This window comes from Sminthopsis crassicaudata, chromosome X (assembly GCF_048593235.1).
Source record: "Sminthopsis crassicaudata isolate SCR6 chromosome X, ASM4859323v1, whole genome shotgun sequence".
In the NCBI taxonomy this organism is placed as follows: domain Eukaryota; kingdom Metazoa; phylum Chordata; class Mammalia; order Dasyuromorphia; family Dasyuridae; genus Sminthopsis; species Sminthopsis crassicaudata.
In genome coordinates, this window is record NC_133623.1 from 30782966 (window position 1) to 30806578 (window position 23613).

Consider the following 23613-nt stretch of genomic DNA (forward strand, 5'->3'; position numbering starts at 1 on the left):
CCACAACTGAAGGTGGGAGTCACGAAATTATGATATATTACCAGTAAATGTTTGATTTGCATATTATCTATTTTTATAATCTTATATGCCCCAGGATCACATAAAAAGTTCTGGGATATGAAAAAAGTTTAAGAAGCCCTATCATATACCACCAATGAGCCACTTCAAGTCTATGGATTGTCAATGGGGATAGAAAGAGGTGTGTTCGGGAAAGAGAACATCCCCTGTGTCATTCTATCCATCCATTCATTCAACAGGCATTTATCTGGTGGCTATGAGGCACTAGGTGATGGGAAGACAAAGAAAAAGGCCAGTCTCATTCATGTTACCGGACTAGCACTCATCCCATCTTCTCTTTCCATTGCTGATGTTTCCAGATGCTACCACTAATCCATCGAGTCAAAATCAATTATTTAACTACCAGTAGAGAAGGCAAGCCGAGGAGTAGGACAAAACCCTAATGAAACTGCCATGTCTGCTGAATGACAAGAGACATCCTTGCCACCCAGAAAAAAAAGGGTCACCTGCTATTCCAATCCCAGCATCCAACTGTGAGAATTTTGTCTGCCCTGAGCAGAAATAAAGGCAATTTGGCTGAATGGCATCCAACCTGTGAGAGACCAAGGAACTGAAGCAGATGGTTCCTGACATCAAAGTGCTTCCTGCGCTCAGTCTTGCGTTTTCTCTTTGCTTGCTCCATTTTTGTCAAATCTCACTTTTGTAGGGGAGGGCAAGGGGGAGGAAGAAGGGACTGGACCTGACCTAACCTTCAACAGCCCTTCTCTAACTTGCTCTGGACACAGTTTCCTGAGCCCTATTTGACACCAAATATAATCCATGAAGAATGGAGGGAAAAAAAAGAAATAATAAATATTAGACCCCAAACCAGTGTCAACTACAGTGCTCATTTTAAGATTTTCCTGATGGAAAGATGGTTTTAAACAATCATTTTGTCTCTGAAATTATCTGTAAGGTCAGCCCCAACTTACTATTTGTTTATAAATCACAGCAAAGATGTAAGTACATCTAGCCTGTAGATAAAGGCTTTACTTCCCCCTTTTGCCCTAATGACCTCTCTCCACTCCCTTCTCTACTGCCCCCAGTGCTTCTTTCTGTCTTTGTAAGAAGACTGAATGTTACCCCCTCCTACTTCTTAGATCAGCTAATGGAACAAAAAAAAAGGAAAATGATAAATGTTGAAGGGAATGTGGGGGAAATGAGAAATTAACACTCCATTAGCAGAGTTGTGAACTGATTCCCCCATTTTTAGAGCAGTTTGGAACTATGTCCGAGGGACTATGAAACCTTTTAATCTATCAATACCAATACTGGGTCTGTATCCACAGAGATACAAAACAAAAAGGAAAAGGACCTGCACGTATAAAAATACTTATAGCAGCTCTTTTCTGGTAGTGAGGAATTAGAAATGGAGGGGATATCCATCAACTGGCTGAATAAATTGTGGTTTGCGATTGTGACGGAATGATATTTGCTATGAGAAATGAGCAGGATAATCTCAGAAAAATCTGGAGACTTCCATGAGCTGATGCAAAGTGAAATGTACTGTGTACAAAGTAAGAGCAATATTGTAAGATAATCAGCTGAGAATGACTTAGCTATTCTCAGCAATGCAATGATCCAAGATAACTCAGGACTTATTATAAAAATGCTATCCATCCCCAGACAAAGAACTGATGCTGTCTGAATACAGATTGAAACACACTTTTTTTAATTTCGTTTTTCTTCAGGCTTTTTTTTTTGGTCTGTGTTTTCCTTCACAATCTGACTACTAGGGAAATATATTTTGCAGGACTATACATGTATAATTTATATTAAATGGCTTGCCTTCTCAATGAGGGCAATGGGGAGGGAGGGAGGAAGGGAGAGATTTTGGAATCCAGAGTTTTAAAAATAAATATTAAGAATTCTGTTTATATGTCATTAAGGAAAAATAAAATGCTAAACCAAAAAAGCCCAAGAAAAATGACTGTTGGGCACGAGTATACCTGGTGTGGGATGGGTATACTGATATAAGTTTAAAGCGAGAAGGCCATCTTGCCCAATCCCTTCATTTTCTAGAGGAGGAAACTGAGGCACAGAGAGGCAAAGTGATTTCACCCAAGATCATGCAGGGGGATGTGAACCTGGGTTCTCTGACAGCATAGCTAGCGCTCATTTACAATCTGCTATGGTACAGATTCTCTACATATACACACTCTCAACCCTATGCTGTTGAGCTGCATATTAAATCCACAAGTGGCCACATTAACTGACCCATCCTTCACACAATTCCCTTCCTTTTTATTTCTGTCTTAAAAGGCATCAGACTAAATCTCGGGGGCTCTGTCTTGGTTATCTCATCAGTCGGCCAGAGGGTCACAGCCTGTGTTCTCCATGAAGCAGACAAGTAGCAACAACTTGGAAAACTCTTCACCCCATGCCCATGGCCTGGAGACTGATTTCAGCACTAAGGCCTACCTCCACGCCAGCCAAGTGTGGCCCTCACAGAAAGTGGGCAGGTGGCAGAGACCTGCCTTGCTGAGGTTAGAGAAAGAGCTTTTCTTTAGCTCAAGCTGTGGCCTCTGTTGCTCATCCCAGCTAAACAGTAGGCAGCTTTGAGGGGCCCACCTGTGACCATTGGCAGGAGGCAGCCAACCTTCACTGCCATGCTAAATTTGCCTGAACGGGGAAAAAGCTGACATGGAATGGGTTCCTTGGGGATCACAAGCTCCGCACTGAAACTGGATGCTTGCCTTTGAGCACACTGAACTCACAGTAGACAGTGGAACCTAGCCGGGGGCACTTGTTCAATGGGTGTCTTGGAAGAAAGGGCCCATGATTCCTCATTCCCTTGATCTCTCCTGGCAACTAAAAGGCAGTCTTTCGGAAATGTGGACTTGCTCCTTGATCTATCAGCATTCCCGTGCTCTTTTTTAATTGTCTGAGTTGTCACAGCTAAACAAGAAAGGAGAATGCCAGAGACCTGGGCTACACATTCCAGTTTCATTTGTATTTGGCTATGAGACCCTGAAGAAGTCATTTGCTCTCTCCTTGTCAATCGAGAATGATGAAAATGGGGACATTCAAGAAGTAACTAAGACATTTAGGAGGGGGTGGGGTGGATACTACAATCATATTCTTCAAAAAATAAATAAAACCGAGATAACTTGAATGTCCATGGCCCCATTTCTGTCACACCTTTTCCTCTAAAGAGTTTTCACATGCATCTATTTCTTTTCCAGTTCTTTGAACTAATTAGGGCGAGCATTCTCATGTCCATTTTCCATATGGGGAAAATGTGACACCGAGAAATGAGGTGATCTTACAAAACTCAATGGGCTATAGAGTCGGGGCTGAGCTTTTCAGACTTTTGACTTTGTTCTGGGCTTACCTCTCCACTTTTTCTTGACCTTTAAAGGGAGGTTACAGGCCCAAGTAACACAAATGTAAGACTCTTTTCTATTGCAGATGACACTTGACATGAACTGAGTTTCCTCCACTCTTGTCAGAATGCCATAGAGCTGCCAATACTGCCCTACTTAAATGAGCCTCCCATGTTCAGGGCAGCTCCTTGGAATGATGTATCATGGGAATGTTTTGGCAACTCTATCATAAAAGCAAGCATAATAACACAAGCAAGCACACATACTGTGAGCCCAGCACTTAGCTCCCAGGCAAGTCCGATAATTGACATGGCTATGTACTACCTCCACGGCAGGGAAAGCCATACGTGTACATGAGCTATTTTCATATAATAGGGGTTTTTTTAAATCTCCATTTCTATTCTCTTCATCACATGACTTTACAAAAAAAAAAGGAAAAAAAACAGATGTCACCTAGTTAACTTTCCCAAATTTCTTCAATGCCTTAGAACTTATATTATTTAGACCCAGCTTCTGTTCTTCTCTGGGGACTAGCTGCATTACAGTTGCAGGGAGCTTAAGATGAGCTAGGCCAAAGCCTCCCATTGTGCAAAGGAAGCAACAGACTTGGGACTTTGACTTACCCGAGTTCACATGAGCGGTAAGAGACAACTGACCATTGGTTATGAGTAAGCATGGCTGGTGCTTAGTAGATGGTTTTTGCTGCAATCACTTTTCTTTTCCTAGGTTGATATAATGTGGTACAGAGGCAAGGTCCTAGGATTTGAGGGCAGAGGACCTGGATTCAAGTCAACCTTTCCCACTTACAACCTACATAGCAGATTCCTTAACATCTCCAGGCCTCATTTTTCTCATCTGTAAATTGGGGAGCCTATACGAGACGACCTCTAGGGTCCATCTCCAGATCTGTGCTCCTAGAAATAAAAGCTGGCAGCAGAGCCTCTTAGAGCAAGGTAGACTTGGGTCGAGATGGGACCCAAGTGTCTATAATGTCTATGTGTCATTAGGCCTGGGCAGTGTCGGTAGAAGCACCATCAGCACAATACCAAAAACGTTCTCACATGGACCAAAGAGGGATCCCACAAAACTCTCAAGGCTCCCTTGACCCAGCCACATAGGACTAAAGGATGTACCATTTCTTCCAAGGCTGAGTTTAACCTTAAAATCACTGTATGGAGACCATTCTGAAATGTGCCCCCTGCTCCTTCTCCTTTGGAACAAAGTTGACTCACTGGGAAGGGACAGAAGGATGGCCTCTCCATCATGGAAGGCAGCCCTATCACTCTTCCATGATTTCTCTCTCGTATAGAATTTCTGAAGCATGTTACTGGGATGTATCTCCTTTGTGACACAGTGCCACTGGGCGCTACAACAATAGGTAAATCTGGGTAGCCAGTGAATACAGATTTCTTCAGTTTGTGCTCTCCATGACAGGAAGGACAGGAAGAAGAATTGTTCTGGGTCTCTTGAACCTTTTCTCAGGTTAGAGATTTTGAAGAGAGTAAGATGCCAGCAAGAAAACAATGCCAACTGGGCATGATGGGTATTTCCTAAAGCACAGACTGTCCCCTTTTACCAATTTCGCCAAGTAGATACTATTATTATTCCCATTTTCCAGATTAGGAAACTGAGGCTGAGAGGTTAACTGCCTAGGCTATATAGCTAGCAAAGTGAGGCAGAATTGAAACTCAAGGTTTCTAGACTCCAGGACCAGCCTCCTCATGTTTACCACCCAGCTTCCTCAGAACCATATCCAGCAACTACTTCACATTATAAGGCCCAGATTTTGGCTCCAACTCTGGCTAATCAGCCATGTTTAGAATGCTGCTGTTTTCCTGAACTTCAGTTTTCTTATCTATAAATTATCTCCAGCCTGTTTGCTTTGGAGTTAAGAGCGAAGATCAAGGACGAGAATGATTCAAATACCCTGAAGACGATAGACCACTGTCCATACATTACGTACTAGCACTCTATGAAAAGCAGGAACTTCTACATCAGGTCCTTACTGGTCACATGGGTCTGGGCAAGTCGCCCAACCTCTCTGATGGTAAAATAGAGATGCCATCTTACCTGCCAGCCAGGGCTGAGATGAAATGGAAGCTCCTGAGGCCCTAACCCCTGTGTTCACCATCATGGAACAGGCAGGTTTTGAGGGCCCCCGACTTTGGCCCCGGGGTCTCCATTCCCAGGATCAGTTTCCCAATGGCTTAGTCCAGCCACCGATGCAGTTAAACATCCTTTCTCTACTTCCAGCAATGGTATTGCTTTATGAATTGGGCATCAAATACAAACAATTACTTCTTTATGCAGATTTTCAAATACCAGAAGCATTCTCTTAATAACCATTGGTTGCTTGAAGTGGTTGCACACTATGTAATCAGTTCAGAAAAAAAGAATTAATTTTCTTTTGCAAATACGCTAACAGTGGGAACACTCGATAAAAATACCCACTGAAGACCAACTATTTCAATTCAAAACAATGAACATTTAGAAGAAAAAGTAAAATCCACTACAGTACAACTCCTGAATTGCTAATGTTGTAGCCAGCTGATTTCCATGGCCTAAAGCTGAGGTGAGCTACTGAGGTGACAGGCACCCGGCCTTCCAGGCACAGATATGGATAAATGGATAAATCCAAATATAATAGTTTTGCTTGACATGATTAAGAATTTCAGGCATGAGTGGTGTTAAATTAGCAGCATTATCCAACGATTTGGAAAAACAATATGGGATTGAGGTATGAGAAACAAAGCAACACATGAAAGGAGCTACAACTTACCACTCCCCGAAGGAAAAGTTTTCTACAGAACATTTAAGTACAATCCTGCTGGTTTGTTACAGTTTGTGTTCCAGGAGCTGGTCTAAAATTCACAGTGAATCATTAGGAATCTCCAAAGCCCTAAATTCTTGGTCATGGAACTGACAGGTGGCTGAGCGTTTTACTGCCCAGTGGGCTCCTGGGATTTTCCCAAAGTGATGGATGCTTGGCTTGGTTAATGAATCCAACTTTGGGACCCAGGAGCTTTGATGAATGGTGAGAAATCACACCTAAGGGAATCACCTTCCTCCCGCCCAGGAAAGGGATTCCCAGAATGGCTGGTTAGAGCAACTCTAGCTAGTGTTGCAAAACGGCAACGTGTATAAACTATTGTATGTGTGTGTGTGTGTGTGTGTGGAAACATAAATGGTAGCTAGTCACAGTTTCAAGTTCTATGTCACACCACTGAGCAGATTTGTTTTTTTACAATATTACTTAAAGAAACGTACTCTCTAACTTTAAATACTAAGGAAATGTTACACCAAGGAATAAAAAAAAAAAAAAAAAAAAAAGCAGGTCCCGACACTGTATCCCCCCCCCACCTGGGCACTTCCTGGCACTTCTCCCCTGTGCCAGTGTTTCAGCTCCCTTCCACCACATCCCCCCTCTGTCCCAGAGTCCCCCTCATTCTGGGATGCTTCTTCTCCTCCAAGAGCTTCTGCTCCCCCTTGAATTGCTTTTTCATGGGCTCTAGCTAGCGCTCCTCTTGTCGCCACAGCCCTGCTCCTCATGGAGCCTACATCTCTGCATTGGGCTGCTGGGACTGCAGGAAACAGCCCATGGAGGGTGACTGCAATAGTTGGGGTGCCTGGAAAAGCCCTGAGGACTGACTTCCCTGGACTGTCTCAGGATTATGAATCTGTGGAAAGAAAAAGGGGACAGGATGGAGTCTTTGGCTCAATTCCTTTGGCTCCTTGGATGACATGTGAAGAAGCATCATCTTAAGTGAGGAACCCTTGATGTATTGGGGAACATTTTAGATTAAGCGAAGCCTTGATATCATCATTGGGAAAACAGAGGCAGATTCTGCTGTCACATGCCCAGACCCCCTTGCTTTTCTTCTCATTCTGTGGAGCCTAGTTAAAGACCCCCCTCCATTGGCTTCCATACTGTCTTCTCCAAACTCATGGAGCACTTATCATTCCTTGGAGTCCGGGGACTCGGGGTTGCATTCTGACTCTTGCCACTTCCTACTTGTGAGATTCTGGGCAAGTCCTTTTACTCTTCCGAGCCCCCTGTGTAAAAGGGGCTGAATGACGCCCGGGCCCTCTACATCACGGAAGCACTTTGGAAACCATTAAAGGGTCAGATGAAGAGGAGTTAGCGGAAGCTGCAGCTCCTTACTATTTCATAGGTGGCCCTTTGAGGGAGGCCCTTTAAGCTACTGTAATCCCCCTTTTAAAGATATGGAAACTGAGGTTTAGCCGGATTTTTGCATAGGATCAGCCAGCATCCTAGGACGCTCTATTGTATTATTTGCCGTAGGTTCATGTTGCCTCGCTAACTAGTGTCTAAGTTAATGAAGGGGCACACAGGGCTAAGCACACAGCAGGCATTGACGAGCAATGATGGCAGCCCATGACCATGTCAACTGGGAAGCCAGAAGTCCATTTGGACACAATGCCATCTCCTCGTTTGCTATCAGGGACAGTGGGATTTGGTAAGCCAATTAATAGTCTAAGCTTGCAGATAGAATGCTAAGAGAACAAACAAATTGCTTTCCAATACTCTTGAGGCACTGCACCCGCTAACAGACAAGAAGGCCATGGGAAGAATCCCTGACTTTTCTCTTCATTAAAACTGATCTGAGAGACCCCTTGACTGGGTAACATTTCGGGACTGCTGTTTTCTAACCAGGTTTGCGTTAGTGAGAGAGCTGCCGTGTTTTAGCATTCTCTAATTTAGACATCATGAAGTCACACTGCCCTTTACCACCTCTCTCCCTCCCATCCCAGACTGTCAGTCTTGGTTAGTGAGGTCTGAAAGGGCTGGCATGTCCAGGGACAGCAAGAAACACTACTCCTAAGACTTCAATTAGGCAGGCTGGAAGTGGATCAATGTTTGGTGAGAACCTGGGCACCCATGACCATCTGCAGGGCCCCACGGAGTTTTTCTTTGAGGGGATGTTTTCTGGGAGGGAGATGACCAAAGGCTGAAGACATCAGTCCCCGACGGCAGCCCCTCAGGGGTAGCTCAGCCAAAGTAATGTTCTCTTGGCAAACGGTTCTATGAGCCTCCAAATCACTGAGAGCTGCCGCTCAGGCTCCAGAGGCTCATTCGTCACAGTCGGCCTGATTTCTGAAGCAAGACCAAACCATCAAACTGGAGGTAGAGAGGAAAAATAACTGGGAAGAAGCAGGAGTGCAGCTTAGAGGACTAGTTGGAAGGGTTGGGAATGTTGAAATTTGATGAGATTTTTTTTTCTTTTTGGAGGTGGGACGAGACCCACCTTCAAGTTTTTGAAGTGCTGCTCTATGAAATGGGAACATTTATAGACTCGGTCTGCTTGACCTCAGAGAACAGAAGCAGGGATGCTGGGCACGATGCAAAGAGGGCAAATCCCAGCTCAACATAAGGGAAAATTTCCTGACCAAGTGATGACACCAGTGGGGGTGGAGGATTTCTGTACAGGTGTGGGCTGGACTTAATGACTTCAGAAGCCTATTCTAGAGCTGCGATGTTCCAAAAACACAAGGCCACTGCCTTTTGTGCAGAGTATTCCTGCAAGGTTAGAGACCTGCATCTTATTTGAAACGTAATAGTGAAGGCTCATTATTTAAGTAAGCTTAGGGCTGAATGCTTTTGCAACGTGATAGATGCTTAGATTTCAGGGACATCTGCCACTTGCCAACTCTGAATTATTGGCCTTTAAAAACATAAGGTCCGGATTTCATAGAGTAGGGGTCTCTAAAGCACAGAGGGTCTCCCTCCATGAGAACACAAAGCTACCCTGCGGACACCAGTTTGACAGTTGCCCCGAGTATTGGAGTCACATCCACTTAGCCATCAGGGGTCCCTTCTTCACTTTAGCCTTTCCTGCCCAGACACCGTTGCTGCTCGGAGGGGAGTGGGTTGAAAAGACTAATGGAAGATCATTCCGCTCTTGCTGAGGGCATTACCTGAACACAGACGTCACTCTCGGGGACCTGGGGCTCTTGCCACTGGTGAACGGGGAGCTGCTGTGAGTCGAGGATGGCTAAGTCAGTGGTTGGAATGAACATGGGAGCAAATGCAGAAGGAGCAGGCAGAAGCTGATCGTCTTGGAGAAATCTATAGGAGCAGAAAGGAGTGTAAAGGATATACAGGTATTAACTCAGAAATTAAATCCCGTGCTACTAGATCACTGCCAGCAGATGTTATTAGAAATTAGTTTTATCAACTACCTCGGACCATCGACCATAAATGCTATTAAAAATGTTTTATCAACAACTTCAGACCACCATTAAACGCTATTAGAATGTTTTAACAACATTCTCCGACTACTGCCAATATATGCTGGAGGCACATGCAAATTCTCTAACTCAATCAAGGTTTGCCAGTTATATCCATGTATGTCAACAAGAAGATCGAGCTTTCCCGGGAAACAAGAAATTGCTAATCTCCAAGCTGTGGGTCATGGTGATGATCAGATTCTCAAGGAAAAAGGAGACAGAACAAATGGACCCACTGACAAGTAGTAGAGTCACATCCCTCAGACAGGGAGAAATTCCCATAGAATATATGTCAGGCTTGCCTCTTCCATGAGCTCCCACTGTACTTTGGGGTAGTCGCTCTAATTCCTAAGAGTGCTGGCTCCTTTCTCTATTAAAAAGAGGGATACTACTAGCTATTTAACTATCTCATACAAGTTGGTTAAGAGAAAATATAGAATGGGGCAGTTAAAGCTATGAAGGAACTTTGAGATCATCTGAACCACCCTGTTCTTTTTCCAGATAGGGAAACTGAGGCCCAGGAGGGCCAGTAACTTAACTCCCTATGTGACTATAGGAAAGTGACAAAGCAGAAACTCCTTTTCAAGTCTAGAATATTTTCTTCCACATCACAGTATCCCAAGTTTTTCTCTGTATTTCTTTGCAAAGATTTCTAAATTCTCCCCCTCTACACAGTTTTAGATTCTTGGCTTCAAAATAGACCCTTCCATTCTCTTAAATGCACATGAGCCTTACCCATGAGTGTTTAAATCATCCAGGTAAGTCTCTGCAACTGTGAGTCGGACAACGTGAGGGATATTTAAATAGCCTTGACCGAATCTGTTTCAAAAATGCTTTCCTAAGAAATTCAATCATTTGTTCAGTGAATTCAATGAAGCACAAGGTGAGGTGCTGGAGACTGGGAGACAAATAGGAAGACAATTCCTGCCCTCAAGGAACTTACTCGTATTCTACTGGGGGAACACAAGGCATCCACAAATAAATGGGCCCAAGGTATCCAGTTATGCTATATGCTCATATCTGGCACTAAGGGAGTGTGGAGAGGGCTTATGAGTTCCTAATGAGGGGAAAACGATCATGGGAACCAATGGAGAGGTCCCTGAGCATGGAGTCACAAAGCCTGAGTTCAAGTTCCTACTCCGGCACTTACTAGATGAATTCACACAAGCTGTGTTGCCTTTTTAAGCTCCACTCTCCATTTGTTAGATGGGAGTATTGCTACTTGCACTTCTTATCTCACCTTGCTGTTTGTGTGGGCCATGCCTGTACTTCAATTGGGGAGGTGGAGGCTAGTGGGTCCCCTGAGGTCGGGAGTTCTGAGCTACAGTAGAGCTAAATTTGGTTTTAGTGTGAGCCCTTGGGAACACTGGGCCACCAGGAGGGAAAAACCAGCCCAGGGCAGACACAGCAGGTCAAAGCTGTCTCATCAATTAGCAGTGAGATCAGGCCCATGAATGGCAGGCAGCCCTGGGGAGACAGGGAGGGCTGGAATCAAAAGCACCATATGGATGTGAGTGCTAATTAGCTGTCCTCTAAGGAAGGAGCAGAAGAAGTTACCTAGTTACTTAGTGGAAGAGTTGGGCCTCAAATTTAGGGCTCCTGACTTACGCATCCAGCCATGTCCTTTTCAGGAGACTACAGAGAGTGGCTTTTGGATTTTAAGACAAGCTGAGGAAATAGTCGAAAAGGTTTCTGGAATCGCACTCCAGAAAGCAGGCCAAGAGTCATCACAGGTGAATGTCTAACCCCTAAGTTCTAGACGGTAAGAGAAGGTGGCAGACTTACTTTGACTGCTGGACCAATCCTCCGAAGGCGTACTGGACTTCTGTTTCTATTAGGGCCAGAGAACCTGGCCACATTCATTGTGTTGTCCTCTAGGACTCCACTTGTTAGCTTCACTGGGTCTGTTTAAGCACAGACAGACGCTCTGCTAGTGTTTGAAACCCACTGCCCTCTGACTAATCAGCAGTGGTGGGCAGAAACCATCACTTGCTCCATCCTGCTTCACATTGAAGAACAAACTGCATGCTTCAGAAACATTTGGTTGGAGAAAGTGAAGACTGTTCAATATACTCTATCCTTTTAGCCTAGGCTGCTGTGAGCCCCAGCAGGGCAGTTTGGCTACCATCAGAAGGACCCAACTCTCTCCTTATTTGGGGAGATCAGCTGGCTTGCTGACAGGTCCTAGATATTTTGAAAATTCCCCTGACTAGGTTCACTCTACATCTTCAAAGGATGCTAATCTTTGCTTTGTTATTAAATTGCCAGATGTTTTCATCTTCAATCCTTTCCTTTTTCTTACAGGAAGGTAACCTTGATATTTTCCAAAAGATCAGAACAAAAGGGGCCTCGTCCTTTGAGTCAACCACCAGAAAAAGGTCATGACTAAGATGTACTTGGTTTGTTGGGAGCCTACTGGGGGGGGGGGGGGCGCTCACTCCTGGGGACCAGATGTGCCAGGAAGGAAAGAAGAAGTGACAGCTGGACTTAGCTCATACTGGGAGGGTCCCTTTCCAGCTCAGCCTTTTGAATATCACCTATCACTGATCCCACTCGGCCAACTTAAGACTACTTAGGACCACTGCCGATTAGTCAGAGGGCAGTGGGTTTCAAATACTAGCACAATGTCCATCTGTGCTTAAACAGACCCAAGAAAGCTAATGAAGGGAATCCTAGAGACTAACATAACAAATGTAGCCAGATTTTCTGGCCCCTAACAGGAAATAGAAATCCAGTGTGCCTTTGGAGTATTGGTCCATTAGTCCATCCAGACTAAGCCTAAGAGGATAGAAGTAAATCATGACAATGAATTTCCCTAATAGGCAGCAATACAAAGAAAGAAATTAAATACCCACAGGCAGCCAAATCCTATAAGAAATAAGACTTTTGAAAAGTGTGATCAACTGATAGCCAAATTGTAACTCTCTTCTAAAAGTCTTCAAACTTACAGCAAACATCCTTTAGAAGCACCAGAAAAGAACAAATTGTGAATGTCAAAGGTCATTTCCAGTGTAATCCAAAACAAAATAAATCTGGGCTTAGTTAAAGTCATTTTGTACATCAGTTACCACTAACATGAATGAAGATTTCCTCCAGGGAAAGTTCTTTATCCCTGCTGGGATAAAATGAGAGAGGGTCTGGATTTCACTCAGCTTCCGTGAGGAAGGCCTCCATTGAACCACTGGCCTGGAGTGCATATGATAAAGTTTCACGATCAGTGCTTCTGGGTAAGATGAGGCCTTTTCTTCTTAGCTACACAGCAATGAAATAATCATAACTAAAAGCAAATGGTCTAAACAATTGAGCATCACAGAACTAGTAATTCTTAAGAGCTAGAAAAGCCTGAAAAATAATTTAGTCCCAGCCCTCATCACACAAATAAGGAGGCTCAGAATGCTCAAATGATCCATTGACAAGTATCTACCAAATGCCTCCCATGTGCCATGTACTATGCTACTATGTGGGGCTAAAAATAAACCAGTTCTTACTCGTTAGGACTTTGCATCCTAATAAAAAGGTAACTTGAGAATATACAAAATAGATATGAAGAAAGTAAACACAAAATAGTCGAATATGAGAGGGAGGATACAGATAAGGGAAGACCTCAGGTAGAAAAGGTGGTGCTTGAGCTGAGTCTCAGAGGAAGAATGATTCTGTGAGTAGAGGAAAACAGGAAAACTTTCCAGGCACATGGGGTAGCCAGTGCAAAGTCATAGAGGTGGGAGATGAGATATGGTGACTGAGGAACAGAGAGGAGGCCGGTTTGGCTGGGCTGTTAAGTGCAACGAGGGAGAAATGTCCAATGATGCTGGAAAGAGAGATTGGGGCAAAGTTCTGAAAGGCTTCACAAGCTAAGCAGAGGAATTTATCTTTGATTCTAGAAGCAATATGTTGGGTTCCACAGTCAGATCTGTACTTCAGGAAAATCACTTTAGTAGCAGTGGAGCAGAGAGAGACCTGCAGCAGGGAAAGCAAGGAGGAGGCTATGTGTGAGTGGAGATAAGGAGCTGGTGGAGAGGGGCGGGGTGGATGTAGAGTTGGCAAAATTAGGCAACTTTTAAGCTACATGGGGCGAGATGCTGCCGTTAATGTGATCTCCCAACCTGGGGGATGGAAGAATGGTGCCGTCTTAGGCAGAAATAGAGAAGTGTGGAAGAGAGGAGCATTTGGGAGAGAAAACGAGCTGTGTTTTAGATATATTGACTATTAAATCTGTCCTTGGCATTCAGTTTTACATGCTCAACAGGCCGTCGGTCACATGGACACCATCACTTGATGATCGGGGACAAGCCTAGGCCTGGATATATAGGACTGAGAGTCATCTGCAGAGATGAGAATGAAATCCACGGGAGCTGACGAGGTTGTCAAGAACGAGAATGTAGACGAAGTTGAGGAGGGGGCCTCAGGGAACGTCACAGTTAGGGGGGTATACAGTTAGGCCGAATGCTGAACTAGCAAAGGAGACTGAAAAGAAAAGGTCAAAGAGGCAGAAGAACCAAGAGGGGGCAGAGGACAGAGTATCCGAGAGGAGTTGAAGGTGAGGGAAGAGACAGAGAATTGACTCCCCGCCATCCCGTCCAACAACTCTGCCCATGAATGTCTTACCCGAGGGTGATATCTTGGTCATAATCAATTGGCTGTTGAATGAGATCAATTGGCACTTCAGCTGAAACGGTGATGGAGTAAGTCTCAGAAAACAGCATGGGGTCACCATAGAGAGGCATGGAGAGGCTGGTGTCATCCAGTAGACATAGTTCCTCATTTTCATTTATTAAATTCTGCTCTTGCTGCTGCTGTAGTTGCTGTTGTTGTTGCTTTAAAGACAAGAGAGATTTCTAATTATAGATGAAACGGAAAGCAAAATCCCACAACAAAAGATGGCATGTCATCACAGATCCATAAGGAAATGTCTCTCCCACCTTTCCATCTACAGATGTTGCCATCCAGCTAAGAGGCTGCACGGCCCCCACACACCTCGATGTGACAGTCTATCTCCCTGTCTAAATAGCCAAATGCAGGTAAATGTTTAACCCATGAGCTCCCTGATCAATAGCTGGTGAAAACCACTAGACCAAAGATAGAATTGGAGGCCCTAAGGCTGCATCCCCATGAAAACAAAGTTCCCAGAATTCTGGGAGAGCTGGGCTCTCCTAATTCCCAAGCTACATGAAAGGCTTCAACTCACCAGGCTAGGGGTAAGGCATGACTCCTCAAGGAACTGATCTGAGGGTATAATGGAGCTACTGTAAGATTCAGGCTCCAGGAAATCAGGTTGGCAATTTGTGGCTGTCTTGGGTACTCTGGCTCGCCGATGAGATCTTTTTTTTGATTTCGGGGGCTTGGGAGACTTGAAGTTCAGTGGTGCAGGTGGCTGTAACAGCATCTGGGGAGAGGATGGGGGTAAGTTGTGTAAAAGCCTGAAGCAGCATTGCCAATTATCATTAACCTTGATGTGAACCATTCCCAACCAACACAGGCCCAACTTCTCAGGGAGGGCATTTTGGGAATAAGGCCGGTAATAGAAATGGAAAATGGAATGGAACATCTGAGAAACAGAGAAAAGGCCAATCTGACTAGACTAGAGAATATGGGAAAGGTGAGTGATGAATGCAAAATGAGCCAAGAAAGAAAGGGGGGCAGACTCGGATTGTGAACGGTTCCAAAAACTCAACATAGGAGTTCACACTTTTTCTAGAAGCAATGGGAGCCATTGGAGGATAATGGTGGTGGGGAGGGGGTAATGGGAGTACATGAATTAGGACAGAAATTTATTGAATGCTTATGTGCCAAGCACTTTACTGATGGCCAGAAATACAAAGAAAGGCAAAAACAATTCATAAATGGTCAAAGGATACGAACAGGCAGTTTTCAGATGAAAAAATCAAAGCTACAGTCATGTGAAAAAAATGCGCTAAATCACTATTGAATAGAGAAATGCATATTAAGACAATTCTGAGCTACCATCTCATACCTTACAGATTGGCTAAGATGGCAGAAGGAAAATAAGAAATGTTGGCGAGAATGTGCAAAAATTGGAACACATACATTGTTGGTAGAGTTGTGAACTGACCCAACCATTCTGGAGAGGAATTTGGAGATATGCCCAAAGGGTTATCAAACCGAGCATAGTCTTTGACCCAGAAATACCACTACTAGATTTGTATCCCACAGAGATCGCAAAAAGGGAAAAGGATCCACCTGTACAAGAATATTTATAGCAGCTCTCTTTGTGGTGGCAGAGAATTGGAAAAGGAGGGGATGCCCATCTACTGGGGAATGACTGAACAAACTGTGAACATTGTGCTATAAGAACTGACGAGCAGGCTGATTTCAGAAAAGCCTGGCAAGATTTACATAAACTGATGTTGAGTGCCATGAGCAGAACCAGAACACCATACACAGTAACAGCAGCACTATACAAGGAACAACTGTGACAGACTTAACTCTTCTCAGAAATACGGAAATAAGACAATTCCAAAAGGCTCATGATGGAAAATGTCTCCACATCCAGAGAAAGGGCTATGGAGTCTGAATGCAGTTTGAAACACCATTTTCACTTTTTTTCTTTCTCATGGTTTTTCCCTTTTGTTCTGGTTCTTTATTCACAACATGACTAATGTGGAAATATATTTAAAAGGATTGTACAGGACAGTTGGTTAGGTGGCGCAATGGATAGAGCACCAGCCCTGAAGTCAGGAGTTCAAATCTGTTCTCAGACACTAAACACTTTCTAGCCATGTGACCCTGGGCAAGTCACTTAAGCCCAATTGCCTCAGCAAAAAAAAAAAAAAAAAAAAAAAAAGCATTGTTAATGTACAATCTCTATCAGAGAGGAAGGGAGGAAGAAAAAACAGAAAGCAAAATTTTATAAAAGTAAGTGTTGAAAATGAAAAAAAAAATTAAAAAGAGTTTAAAAAAAAGCAATAACCTATACTGGATTACTTTAGAGGGGTAGGCACTAACAGCTGGGGGTAAGGGTAGGAATGGCTTAGTCTTAAAGGAAACAATACATGTCAAGAAGTGGCGATAAAAAATGAGAGCATTCCAGGCATGGAGAACTACCCGGGCAAATACATAAGAGTCACATGGAGTAATGGAGAGTCACATGGCAAGGAGAAAGGAACTCAGTTTAGCTAGGTTATAGTGTGATGAAGGGAGTATAGTGCAAGAAGACTGGAAAAGTAGGAGAAACCAGGTTGCTAAGAGCTTTGAAATCCAGACAGAAGATTTTTCTATTTAATCCTAAAGGCAAAGAGAGTTTGAGTGTGGGTCAGAGGGAGGGAGGTACCATAACTGGACTTCCATCTCAGGAAAGTCACTTTGGTGGCCGAATGGAGGATGGATCAGAGTTGAGGCCAAGAGACTGACGTGCCGGCTATTGTAATAATTGAGGCACAGGGTGAGGCACAGGGTGATGGGGTCCTGCATTAGAGTTGGGGTAATGTCAGAGAGAGAAGGGCGACACATTTGAGAAATGTTATGAAGGTAGAATTACAAGTCTTGGAACAGATTTGACATGTAAGACCAAACCTAAGCTTGGAGCATAATTCCCCGGAACTTTAAATGAGAGGACAGTAGAGGCACAAAAATAAACAATTCTTTCAAGAAGTTGTATCAGAGAAGACAAAGAAAGATGGAGGATGATAATCTGAAGGAATGGGAAGATCACATGAGGGGTTTTTGAGCACAGAGAGACAACAGGATGAAATCAGTAAATGGGGAGAGAGTAGAGATTATTAGATAGGGTGCACATGCTGGTGGGAACAATCTGCTGGGAAAGATGTGAGGGTAAAGGTCACATGTAAAGGGAGTATGGCCTTGGCAAGAAGGCCTATCAGAGATGGCCTTGAAAGAAGATAGGGAGGGAGGGCATTGTCAAAGACACAGGAGCTAAAGAAGAGGGGAGGAAAGGAAACTTGCTGACAATAGGACTCGGTTGTTTTGCTTTGTTTTTCCAGGGAGTATGAGGCAAGGGCATCACAGAAGGTAGGAAGAGAGAGAACTACCAATGAGGTGAGTGGACCAGAAAATCAATTTGAGACCGGTGCTGCCCACAGGTCAAATAGAGGCTGATTACCATAAATTTGGAGCTAATTCAATCAGCAAGGTCTCCTGCCTTGTTCCCTCCAATCCTATCTCCAACACTTTCTACCTGTGTTTCTCTGGGCAAGTGACTTCCTCTCTCTCCTCTCACCGTAACATGAAGGAGTTGGGCTCAACGAGCTCTCAGGGTCCTTCTGGCTCTTAGTCTAGGCTCCTATGACTTATGAACCCTGACTTAGATTCCTGGATGCTCACTTGTCTAATCATCTGGTACAACAGACCCTGGCCCATACTAGGACTTGGGGGCCAAGGGAGATAAGCAGCCCCCCCAACAGTTTAGCTGAAGAGGCCCAAGTCCTTTCCATGACATCAGAGGCAATAACAGTTCTCTAGCCCAGAGGAACCCGAGTCCCAGTCAGATTTGGGAGAATGGGCTCATTTTGATCAACATGGATAATGCCGTGCTATCTTTGTGCTCCTTGGGGGACCGTTCTCTGCATGGCCGCTGGCCTGCATTACCTTGAACTGTATGTCAGTCTGATCCCACATGTGGAGAGACTGACACCCCACCTTGAAATGCAGCATTTCCGAAAACCCAACATGACTTCCTTCTTCCTAATTTCTCTGAGGCCTGTTACCAATAGAAAGGAATTTATCTTTGGCTACTTCTTGATCCATCCTGGATCAGAAAGCCCAAAATGCCATCAAAAAAAAAAATAAAAAAGAAGATAATGAGGTGTTAAACTAATCGCAAAGATGCCCAACCATAACCAACAGATGCCTTTATGAGTACTAAATGAGTTCCTTGATTGAATTGGAAGGGGAACTATGGCTCTGGGGGACCCTTAAAAGTCAAAAAGTTGAAAAATAACTTAATTTAGGAGGGTCCAAGCTCTGAAGAGCTTCCTAAGGTATGACTTGTATGCCTGGACCAGAGGGCAGCAAACCAGACCTCTCTGCCCACAAAATGGGCCTGAAACTCTCCTGCCCCCGTGCATTTGACCCGGGTACTCCACTGGGTCTTTCGAGTGGAACTCAGATGTTCCCTCCCCTCCCATATGGAATTTTTCCTCATCCTCTCATCAGTCGTGTTGCCCTGCTCTCTCGGACCTCCCAAAGCAATGAATCCCTCCTTCTACTGTACCTATCACATATAAAACCTCTTTATGTCCTCGAACACATGCAGAACCGTTCTCGTGATTTGTTTTGGCCAGTCCTGACTGCCAGAAGCAACAAAGCCAGGTCTGAAGTAACAGATCACCAGCAAAAATGCTTCCCTTTCACGGCCTCGCGCTTAATTTTGGAAGCCAGCTCTATGCGCCGCTTCCAATTTGTCAATAAGCCTCTCCAGTTAAGTTGGGAGCTCCCTTGGGTCAAAGAAAATGCCGGGGTGGGGGCTCTGACTTTTTTTTTCCTCCCATGTTCTGACAATCCCCCTGCCACTCCAAAGTAAGAATTTTGAGTGGGAGCTAAAGCAGAGAAAGGGCTTATTTCCCAATTCTTTGACCCCGGGCTAGAAATGACAATGCACAGAACACAAGCGAATTACTGGAGGAAAATGGAACTATACACACAGGCAGTGCCAGGGAAAGAGATCTGCTCTCGGGGGGGTACAGGCCAGATGTTGTCTTTGCCGGAAAGGTGCCGAGTGTCCCTTGTTGACGCATTTGGAAGTCAGTGTTGTGCACAATCTGCAGACACTCCTTGATTGCATGGAGCTCCTGCTTCTGGGTTTCGATGTCCGCCTGTAATGCCCAAGTTCGTCCTTCCAGCTCTTCCTTGAGTTGCTGCATCACCCCAAGCTCCTCTAGAGAGGGGAAGAGAGGCTGCAAAGAGAAGCCAGTGCTTGGAAAAAAACCAGCTCCTATTCCTTCCAGATGTAAAGCCTAGCCTCATCCCCTAAAAGTGCTAGGAAAATGGGGGTCTTTTAGGTGCTGAAAAACAGTACAATGTGGTGAAAGAGCCCCAGTGGAGGCAGAGGACATAGATTCGATTCCTGACTGTGACACTGGGCCAATCACAATCCCCCCAGGTCTCTGCTTCCTCTACTTTGGTAAAATGAGTGTTCTGGAACTGATGACTTCTGCGGAGGCCTTCCGGCTTGAAGTGCTCTAAATGTTAGGGCTGAGAAGGACCCCGGAGGTCATCTGCTAGATTTCATCCAACTTCCCCATTTTACTGAGGAGGAAACCGAGGCCCAGAGAGAAGAAGGTCCTTGCGAGTTGGTGGCACTGGGACCAAAGCCTCCTGCCTTGCCAGGCCAGAACTCGTTCCACTGTAACACACCATCCAAAGAGGCGGGAAAGTAAACCCACAAAGTTCTGCTCTCAGATGGGGTCACAAACACCAGTGAAGCACATTCAGAATCTAATCTGGTTCTCTTGTTAGTAATATAAATGACAGTGTTTCAGTTAATACCGCTCCTTTTTACTCTGAAAAATCTAATGTTCATCTTGGAAAATTACCTCTTTGCTGAGCATTTAGATGAATCATCATGTAAATGGCATTCTGATGGTTCGGGAGGGGGAGGAAGTGTCTGCTTGCCACGTGAAGGGGCAAGAATTCTATTCTCTCTGATCCCCCCCTCTCAGCAGCCGCCTGCAGAAGCGGAGGAGGCCGTGGCGAACCCTGAGTCGGGCCTGCTAATCCTGTGAAAGTCTGTTGGAACATGGATCTTTATTCTATGTGTTCTTCCAATGTCTCACCTGCTCCCCCCCAAAGAGGGGAGGGGAGAAGCAGCACACCACATTTCTAAATCACTTAAAAGCTTAGCAAACGCTAGGTATGACTATCTGGGCTTTTCTGGACCCAGATCCAGAGCTTGGGAGAGGTGAGGTCATTTGCCTAAGGTCACACAGCCAGTAACGTCAGACCCAGGCCTTGAACTTGGATCTCCAAGTTCCAAGAACAGAGTTCTTCCTCATTCTTCCTCACTGGGACTCTAAGCCTGGGACCAGCAGGGCGGATACTGTGCTAATCCTGGGGCCCCAGCCCAGCACCACTGGATACTGTGATGCAGCATGGTTGGTAAAAGCCTTCTTTGCCTCCTCCCCCTCCACACTCTGTCCTCTTCATTCACCGGCTTGGTGCATCCTTGGGCAAGCTACTTAATAGCGGGCTGTTGACAATACCCCCTCACTCCACCCCCTTCCCCAATTCCTAACTGGGATAATAGGGTCAAGTTACCACATGATTTATGGAAGGGATCAGTTTGGGAAAGAAAAATTAAAATGGGGTGTGGAGACTAGAAAGGGCTATTAGACCCAAAATATATGTCCCCCTAACGTGGAAAATAAAAAGACTAAAGGGCAAAAAGGGAAAAAATTCGAAAGAAGCCCCTTCTCCAAGTATGTTATTTTACTTTGTCTCATGCTGTCCCGTACTATGACTTGTCTCTTCCTCTGGAAGGAAAATAAGGTTGAAAAAAAAATACCATAGTTTCTGGTTGAGAGGGTACCATGGGTATTTTCCTCGAGGCCACAGGGTGTGCGGCAATATTCTCAGTGAAGGTTTGAGGAAACAGCAGGCCCTGGGCATGGACATAAAGCAAAGACAGGAATGAATGACAAGTTTCACATTGTTTGCCTTTACCATTGGGACGGCCATTTCAGAGAATTCATAGTAAGGGGAGAGGGTGCTGTAAGTGAAGCACTAGCTTTCTGGTGTGAAGTCGACAGGACCGATCATCAAGGCTGCTCATGCAGTATACTCAGATGAGTATTAGGCACACTGAAGGAAGGAAAGAAAGGAGTAAAAGCCACAGCATATTCCCTGCTTAGTGGTGCTGCTTGTAATGACTGGTGGCAGTGGCGCTAGTAGTGGCAGTGGTGGTGGTGGTAACATTATTGGTGGTGATGCCGGTAACGGTATTGGTGTTGGCGTTGGCACTGGTGGCAGTGGCAGTGGTAATGGTGGCGGTGGCGATAACATTAGTGGTGGCAATGTTGGTGAGTTAGTCTTGGCGTTAGTGGTTGTGGTGGTCAGTTTTATTTGAGGAGATTACTGATACATATGGGCAACTACAAGAGAACAAAAGATGATCTACGGAAGTCTCATGGAATTTTGAATCTGAACCTACAAGATACAGGGAAGCAGGGTGGGACAATGGAAAATTGGAGCTAGACTCCATTCCCAGCTCTGTTTGCTTCCTCTTGGACCTTTGCTACCTTTTTTTCCCCCTTCTCTGAGCCCATTTCCTTCATTTAGCACCTAGCATGGAACTCTGTATGCTACAGGTGCTTAATTAATACTCCTGAACTGAATCCCCTTAAGAACCTGCCTCCACACTGCTCAGTCTTCTTCCACCCCTATCCAATTCACTATTTCTCCTTCCCACTTTCTACCTAGGGCTACGCAGGATGAACCTCTGAGACTGATGGAAAACACTGGCCTAAGCAAAGCTTGCTCCTTTGCTTTCTGGGCAGACTTACTGTCATAACTAGGAGAAAGTCTTAACCTTGGGAGAAAGAAGGCACCTTAAAAAAAGGTCCTTCTTCTCCACCTCCTGCTTGGCTGCAGACTACAATTCAGAAATCAAGTGAACAGAAGTAGGGATGAGAGCCAAACATCTGATGGAAAGTCTCCTTGGCCTTGTAGGCCCGTTCACATGTCTCTGGCCTCAAGAAGCCTTCATTGGTCTGCCCTGCACTCCACCCCAGTCAGACGGGCTCTCGCTCTCTCTGTCTCTCTGCCTCTGTCTCTCTGTGTGTGTGTGTGTGTGTGTGTGTGTGTGTGTGTGTGTGTATGTGTGTGTCTGTCTGTCTCTCTGGCTCTCTCTCTGTCTCTGTCTGTCTCTCCCTCTCTCCTGACCTCCCAGAGTAGACAAGCTCGTCCATGTTAGCACGTTTTATTAGGTATTCCAGTGATTTCAGACAAGCAGGGACTCTGTATTCCTCTGCCTCCCTCCCCCCCAGCACCTAGCACAGGCAATTAATCATAGGGAAGGAACCTGAATACATTTCTGTTGAATCAAGGAATGAACAAGGCAACCACTTAAGCAGGGGTGATGACAATGCCCCCAAAGGTTGTTAGTGGGGGCGATTTACCAAGATTTCAGGTCCAACAGAACAAGTTTGTTCTCCCATAATACAGGGATTGTTCCCCTACTATGGAAGGGAAATGGAAGCTCCCCACCACCCAAGCAGCCCAGAGGGAGGTACCTCAGAGCGGCGGCGGCTGCTGCTGTTTTTGTTGCTGCTGCTGCTGCTGCTGCTGCTGGCTGCCTCGCCGAAGAAGGTCTTATCAAATGTCTCGGTTGGCTGTTCTGTGGGCAGATCCCATCTCATCAGAGTCTTGCTGATTTTTTTGGATTGACGTAACAATGGGGCTGAGAGAGAAATTCAACAAAACCAGAAGTTCAGTGTTTGCAAAAAAAAGAACAGGGAGATTTTCTTTCTTCTAATCTCCTAAGTCCTGTCCTATTCTCTTTTCCAGAGAAGGTGGGAGAGATGAGACCCTCTACACAACACGCAAATATCTGTTGAGAAGTCACTTCTACAAAAGGTAACTGTGGGGTGGATTCCATCCACAGAGGCCCAAGCTGGACCTCTCACCTGCCCATATCTGCAACACAAGTATCTCTAGACTCATCACAAAATACTTGCTGTTCCCCAGTGTCGTAGAAAGCATCACTAAGGGAGCCCAACTCTTCCTCCTTTTCTACAACTCTACAGTGGCTGGATCATTGAGCTAGGGAGTTTTGAAAGCTTCTGCTGTTGGAAAAAAAAAAAAGACACGATCCTTAAAAAGGGAACACTAAATCCACTTACAGTCTACCTCCAGATGGCAAAGTTGTACCGTATTACCTATAATTTTAAATTAAAAGTACTCTGATGAGTGGTTCATGGAAGTAGGCCATAGTAGGAAACACACCTTGGGCTTAGAGTCTAGTCTGAAAGTCTAGAGTCCAGTTCTAGTTTTGTGGCTAACTTGTTATGGG

The 23613-nt window shown here is 44.9% G+C and overlaps 1 protein-coding gene across 1 annotated transcript in view; it reads right to left on the bottom strand.

The window, feature by feature from the left end:
• Positions 1-6937: 6937 nt before the first annotated feature.
• Positions 6938-23613, bottom strand: part of LOC141549004 (circadian locomoter output cycles protein kaput-like) — a 72621-nt gene continuing 55945 nt past the window's right edge. The window contains exons 13-20 of the mRNA XM_074278368.1: positions 22835-22938; positions 22151-22194; positions 21474-21562; positions 19310-19482; positions 14818-15015; positions 14238-14320; positions 9321-9471; positions 6938-7060 (exon numbers count right to left, since the gene is read on the bottom strand). Coding sequence (XP_074134469.1) covers positions 6938-7060; positions 9321-9471; positions 14238-14320; positions 14818-15015; positions 19310-19482; positions 21474-21562; positions 22151-22194; positions 22835-22938 — 965 coding nt within the window. The remainder of the gene's footprint in view (positions 7061-9320; positions 9472-14237; positions 14321-14817; positions 15016-19309; positions 19483-21473; positions 21563-22150; positions 22195-22834; positions 22939-23613) is intronic.